Below are 6,447 nucleotides of genomic sequence, written 5' to 3' on the forward strand. Positions count from 1 at the left end.
TTTTTTTTTTTTTTTTTTTTTTTTTTAATTAATTTTTAAAAATTAAGATTATAAATATTAGCATTAAAATATTTACCAAAATGCTAATGTTATCAGTATTTTTTCCATAATTTTAAAACATTTTAAGATTAGATTTGGTATGTTCCAACCGAGTTAAAGTTGAGGTGACGTAGTTGGGATAAGAGATGTGTGAAGAAAGATTTGAGTTTACAGTTGCTGAATCCAAATCATACCGACGGCGACGACATTTCTCTCAAATTTTGATCTTCTCCTTCTTATTATGAAATCCGACTCCAATTCGCCATGGAAGTGGAACACAGCAATCACGAACAACTTCCAAACCAAGGCTGACCACCATCATTTCTCTATCCCCAACATTTTCGACGCCAATCGCCGGAACGCAAACCAACCGCCTCCCCTAGTCTTGGAGGCCGGCGGAGGAGCTGGAGTTGGCTGCGGCGTCGGGCTCGGCTTTGGTCTTGTCGGCGGGATTGGCCATGGCGGCGCCTCTCCCTGGAATCACCTTCACTTGGTTTTCGGCCTCGGTCTCGGCTGTGGCGTTGGCTTAGGGCTTGGAATTGGCAAAGGAATTGGCTATGGCATCTCCTTCGACTCTCTCGATTCTTATTTCTCTGATCACAAACCGAACCCTAAACAGAAGCCTCCTCTGATTCAGATTTGAAATTTCTTTCTTACGCATTTCATTACCTCGTTTTTACACGTTGTTCCCAGTTTTTCCTCGATAAATTTGAAGGCTATTTAGAATGTTCGAAGATTTTTTTGTTTAAATATTCTTGTTCTTGTAGATTCAATTTGGTTGTGTAGATCTGATTCTTGAGAAGAAACAAAGATCAATTTGGTTGTAGAATCCCAAAATGAGTTGTTTACACGGTAACGAGGATCCATGTCATAAAATGAAACCAATGAAAAACCTGCTGTACAAGAACCCCATCATATAATTAAAGCCTATAAATCACACACATACACATACGAGCAATGCTGTGCCATGGACTGTGTAGCAAAGCCATTTAAAGCCTCCAAAGCAACGTAGAAAGGCAACCACTTACTTCCCTTCAGTTGTAGTTTCCTGCATTGTGGAACGAGAATTGGCATCAATGGACAGTCCTAGAAATCTATCGTTGTTTCGGTCGTCCACCTCCTGCCTTTCGACGTCCTGTTCATTCTGCACAACATTCATGGCATTCGTCGGTTGGGGAGGATTGGCAAGCGTCTCCAACACTCTAAAGTATGCATATGGTCCCCAACCTACAAGCCAGAATCGAAGGAAAACACCCAATGGTTTTGTTATGAAAAATGAACGAGCGAGAAGCAACGGCAACACGCCTAGTTGGTTGTTCAGTAGATAAAGAATGAGTGATGGTTTTGGGGTCAAAACTATACCTTGAGAATGGTATGGAGGAGGAAAAAACTGCAAGTAGCAGAAGGTAGATACTACAAGCCCTGCAAAAGTAGAGCTCTGTATGATCATTGATTGTTATGTACAAGTTGCAAAAACGATGAGGACGATAAAGGAAAATGCACATACCGAGCAGACCTCCAGCAAACACATCCTGCCAATGGTGCCAGTAATCGTCCACTCGAGAAACGCCAACAAGAGATGCAAAAAGCAGGGGAAGAAAAACAATGCAGAGTTTTGCAATGTGACCTCCTTGGTCGAATACTTGTATCTTTCCTGATAAGTACAACGACAGGAAACCAAGACCAGCAAAAGACCCTGCATCAGGTCAAAAGTTCAACAAGAGAGTAAAGGTTAAATACCATATCCCAATATCCCGATATCAACTATTGTATCTTGCTAGAGATGTGTGAGATCCCACATCGGTTGGGAAAAACGAAGCATTCTTTAGAAGGGCTTAGGTACCTCTCCCTAGCAGATGCGTTTTAAAAATCTTGAAGGGAAGCCTGAAAGGAAAAACCCAAAGAGGACAATATCTGCTAGCGGTGGACTTGGGTCGTTACAAATGGTATCAGAGCTAGACACCAAGCGATATGTCATCGAAAAAGCTGAGTCCTGAAGGGGCTGGACACGAGACAATGTGCCACCAAGGACGCTGGGCTCCAAAGAGAGTGGATTGAGGGGTCCCACATCAATTGGAGAAAGGAACAAGTGCCAGCGAGAACGTTGGGCCCCGAAGGAGGGTGGGTTGGGAGATCCCACATCGGTCGGGGAGGAGAACGAAACATTCTTTATAAGGATGTGGAAACCACTTTCTAGCAGACGCGTTCCAAAAACCTCGAGGAAAAGCCCAAAAGGGAAAACCGAAGGATGCCTACTTTTTAAACTTGGAAAGAAGGGAAAGAGTAACATTTTGTCACTTACATGAAGTATGACCACTTGGAAAGCTCTTATGCCCTTCCTTGATAACATTCACATCACCATGACATATAACATTGCCTAATTGATCGTACACCTGAGAAATAAGAATTCAATTAGTACATCAAGCCAAACAAGTATGTATCAAAACAGACGCCAAACGCAAACCCCGCTTCTAAGCAACACACATCTTTCCCATCAGGAAAGCAACGCCAAAAGAAGTTTGGTCGAGGTCGTCCCACTGCATTTTTTATCGCATCGGTAATGACTGCTGTTATTAAAACAGAGTAAAAGAGACCTGCAGGGTATTCCAGTATACATCAGCTAGCTGCAGAAGAGTATCACCAATGGAAAATGGATATCTCATGCTAAAGTATCTCACCAAGTATGGCATGATGAAGATCGTAGATATCTCTTCTACGCCAATACACGAACAGAAAAACTGCTATTGGCAACAGCATTGCATACAACTAATCATCCACGCACCACAAACAAAAACAAAAAAGTGCATTCACATCAGTTTCCCTTCCATCCTATATCTAAAGGTTTTCATAGACAACACAGACACGAGCAAACCTACAGGCACGGCCCAGACAGGAACAGTATTATCTTTGAAGGGATATTTGAGATCACTCATCATGTCCTTCCCGACATAGCGATAAAACGGATGGGTTAAATATAGGATAACTTCAATCATCATAAGAAGTAAAAATATAAGCCAATCATGCATGTGTATCCTCGCAATGGCGACTCCATGGGACCTTAAAGTGTGCGAACAAAGCTGCCCTTCCCTCATTCCGCTGTTCTGCACGAGCATAAAAACCGAACCAAGAAAAGGACATCAGGCTCCATCTTCACCTTGCAGTGATAGCATGGTAGTACATTGCATTGTAAAACATGTTTACAGGGAAAATGAATCATGAGAAAATACCAAGATTCCCTTTTTTCAGCAGTACTAATTGTACCAAGAACAAATACATTGGAAAATAATAATAGAGATTACTCCTAGGCTCTCAACAATGGTTAAGACAATCAAAAGAGGTCGCATGTACATTCCATCCTATGGTAATTCAAAGAAATCCAGATGCACACGTATGTACCCACTTCCGTTGGAGAGGGGAATGAAGCATTTTTTATGAGGGTGTAAAAGCCTTTTCCTAGTGGACGCGTTTTAAAACCTTGAGGGAAAACCCAGGAAAAAAAAGCTCAAAGAGGACAATTTCTGCTAGTGGTGGACTTGGACTGTTACAAATAGTATCAAAGCCAAACACCGAACGGTGTGCCAACAAGGACGTTGGCCCCCAAGGGGGTGGATTGTGAGGTCCTACATCGGTTGGAGAGGGGAACAAAACATTTCTTATAAGGGTGTGGAAAACTCTCCCATAGCAATAAGTGGGTGTGTGCCCACCCTCGAATATCTTATCACAATCCGAATGAATCTCAACGGATATCAATGGGGTTTTATCTGGGAATTCCTTTCAATTTTCTTGATTGTAGTGATCTATCAGTTGGAAATTAATGCGTGGAAAGCAATCGCTAGTTTGGTGAAAAGCTGTGGGCTTGTTTGTGATACAACCAAAAGAACCCCAACAAGACCTTCGGGAGAAGAGCATTGTTAAGAACTCCAACTGAAAGCTATCTTGCAAGAGTCCCTAAGAAGAGATCTTAAAAAATATCTAAAAAGACCCTATTACCGTTGACTTGACGTTTAATCACAGTGCCTCTTCCGAAAGAATTATAGTTGTTCGTGTAGTTACCCAGAACAGAGAAAAGCTAAACCACAAAGGCTTCCATTCTAAATATAAGCCTCAGCAGCCTCTAGCATTCTTACACACATCTATTCCAACAGTCAGTGGCTGTGCTTCTGAACAATTCAAGAAAATAGGAAGACATCATTTCCCAATCTAATCAATCAGAAAACTCACGAATTGAAAAGCGTTGCAGTTTTCATAGATCCATAACCCGTCTCTACAAACAGAAACAAGACACATATTCCAAATTAACGGTAACCGACAGGCCAATCATTCATTTCGCAACTGGGAAACCTGATTACAAGAAACCCACAAACCTGAAATGCGGCGCCGAAAATCTTAAAACAACAAAGAGATCCAACAACATTCCTCGAAGGCATTATATGAAGGAAAATGAAAAGCAGGGGAAAATCCGAAACTAGAGGGCTCGTTACAGGATCTCACAAAGCAAAGCAAAGCAAAGCAAAGCAAAAATCTGAACATTCTATACCATGAGAAGAAGCCTCTGTCCTTATCAGAATCGAAGGCTTCAAAATCCGCAAGGAAAGAGGGAGGAAGAAGACAGCCGGTGGCCCCTCGAAAGACGACAATCGGGTGAAAAGTAAAGGTGGAATTGGATATGCGTGAAGATTCGAAAAGAAAAAAGAGAGACCCAGAAAGGGTCGAATGGAAATCTAGTAGAAAAAGCTGGGGGGTATCAAAAGTTTGATGAAATTTGTGAAGCTTTAGAGGGAGGGGTTGGATTTGGTGAGAGAGGAGATATTTTGTTGGCCTTCTTCAGGCCTCCCTCCTCTCACAAACTAATACCAATTACCCAAAAGCTTCTTCCAATTGATGGGACGTCCACCATTCCCACAATAATTATAGAGACTCACCCGACGTGGCCAACGTTTATGGACTTCCTCTTTTTTTCTCTTTTTCTCTTTTTGGAATTACTGTTGTAAATTATATTTTCTTTTAACTTCATTTTTTAAATTAAAACCTTAAAACTTTTAATTATATATTTAATAGCTCTATGAATGTTTTTAAAAATGTCAAATATGTCCACAGAAAATATAAAATTAAATTTTTTATTAAGTTCACGTAAATTCAAAAATCTTAGAATTAATACAAAATTAAATTGTAAAATGAGAATATAAAAATAAGTAATGGGGTATTTTGTTTAAAGAAAAACAAAGGTTGAAACCGAAGAAACCGACAAAACCAAACACACTACTGGAGACATTCAAGTCAGACAACTAACCACCCTTCCAATATATGCTATTAAATTGTCGGAAGGATGGCTTACCGAAGGCGCCTCCTCTTTGCCTCAGATGGATTTATGTATTGGTAAACTCATGATTAGTCCCTTGCCAAGGCACGACTCCCTCCCAACCATTCTCGACATCTTTGAGATAGCTACGAACATATATGGATGGACGAAAGAAAGAAAGAAACAGAAGATAGGCATAGCAGAACAGGAGAAGAATTACAACAACAAACATTCAGTCTTTACACCTATAAAACAAGCTCATCAGGAAGGCAACCTACCATAGAACAAAACAAAACAAAACAAAGAACAATTCTCACAAAGCTAAGCTGGGTGATCCAATGTTTTACTCACTCTGCTAGCTGACTTCCAAGTTATTGCTTGATTTTTATCAGCTGCAGCTGAGCCATCGCATCTGACAGAAGGTTGGTAGAGCCTTTAGTCTTAGTTTGCGACTGAGAAGGAGGAGCCAGGGGTGGCGGGCCAGGCTGAGATTTGTATATCAGGGTCCTTGCAGGATCATCCTCATTGCATTCATGTGAACCCTCCTCAACAGATGCATCGGCTGCACCATAATTACCAATGCTTACTGCCTGCTCTTGAACTTCATCAGCAACTTCAAGAGCAATCGGATTTGCTCCGAAATTTGGTGCCGAAGTCCCGTTTGCAGTATCGTGGAAGCCCCAGTGCATAGGTAGATTGGAAGGGGGCGGAACCTGTGTCTGCCCAACCGGCAAGAAGTACACAGGATACATATGGTGGTTCGGCATCGGCTGGTAATGCACAAACCGAGGCTGCTGGACTTGATAGTAAGAAGGCATTGGATACATGGCAGGAAGGCAGCTCTCCATAGGCGCGCCTGCTTGAACAAACTGCCATGGCTGCTGCTGAAAAGGGTTCAGTTGGGAAGCTGGTGCATGCCCTGAAAAGGCATTCTCAACTGAACAACAGGAGTTGGTAGGGGCAATCTCGCTGTAAAGATTACAAATTCTTATGCCTATTAGAAGACTGCAGTATCAGAGCTTAAGAAACACAAGGATCTGTGTGATTTTTTGTGGAAATTAAGGTTTAGATTCCTAATCTAACCCATTTTTTTTTTTTTTTTTTTTTTT

General features: G+C 41.5%; 2 protein-coding genes and 1 long non-coding RNA gene across 6 annotated transcripts in view; 1 reads left to right on the top strand and 2 right to left on the bottom strand.

The window, feature by feature from the left end:
* Window positions 1-834: 834 nt before the first annotated feature.
* LOC111489045 (putative lipid phosphate phosphatase 3, chloroplastic) lies at window positions 835-5,781 on the bottom strand. 4 transcript variants are annotated; one of them, XM_023137064.1, is made up of 9 exons: window positions 4,404-4,529; window positions 4,261-4,303; window positions 2,916-3,140; window positions 2,718-2,805; window positions 2,524-2,633; window positions 2,342-2,432; window positions 1,547-1,735; window positions 1,402-1,461; window positions 835-1,266 (listed from the first exon to the last, which is right to left on the bottom strand). In XM_023137064.1, exons 1-9 carry the CDS (start codon window positions 4,451-4,453, stop codon window positions 1,064-1,066), a joined length of 1,059 nt encoding a protein of 352 aa, XP_022992832.1. In that variant the 5' UTR covers window positions 4,454-4,529; the 3' UTR covers window positions 835-1,063. The 4 variants fall into 4 exon arrangements, with proteins under 4 accessions (XP_022992832.1, XP_022992835.1, XP_022992834.1 ...); XM_023137067.1 differs by lacking the exons at window positions 4,261-4,303; window positions 4,404-4,529 and adding an exon at window positions 5,690-5,781; XM_023137066.1 differs by lacking the exons at window positions 4,261-4,303; window positions 4,404-4,529 and adding an exon at window positions 4,577-4,919.
* Window positions 5,515-6,447, bottom strand: part of LOC111489048 — a 2,361-nt gene continuing 1,428 nt past the window's right edge. The window contains exon 2 of the mRNA XM_023137070.1: window positions 5,515-6,307. Coding sequence (XP_022992838.1) covers window positions 5,710-6,307 — 598 coding nt within the window. The 3' untranslated portion in view covers window positions 5,515-5,709. The remainder of the gene's footprint in view (window positions 6,308-6,447) is intronic.
* Window positions 6,296-6,447, top strand: part of LOC111489056 — a 685-nt gene continuing 533 nt past the window's right edge. The window contains exon 1 of the long non-coding RNA XR_002719319.1: window positions 6,296-6,377. This is a non-coding gene — a long non-coding RNA (uncharacterized LOC111489056). The remainder of the gene's footprint in view (window positions 6,378-6,447) is intronic.

The sequence above is a fragment of the Cucurbita maxima genome, unplaced genomic scaffold, assembly GCF_002738345.1.
Source record: "Cucurbita maxima cultivar Rimu unplaced genomic scaffold, Cmax_1.0 Cma_Scf00014, whole genome shotgun sequence".
Classification (NCBI taxonomy): Eukaryota; Viridiplantae; Streptophyta; class Magnoliopsida; order Cucurbitales; family Cucurbitaceae; genus Cucurbita; species Cucurbita maxima.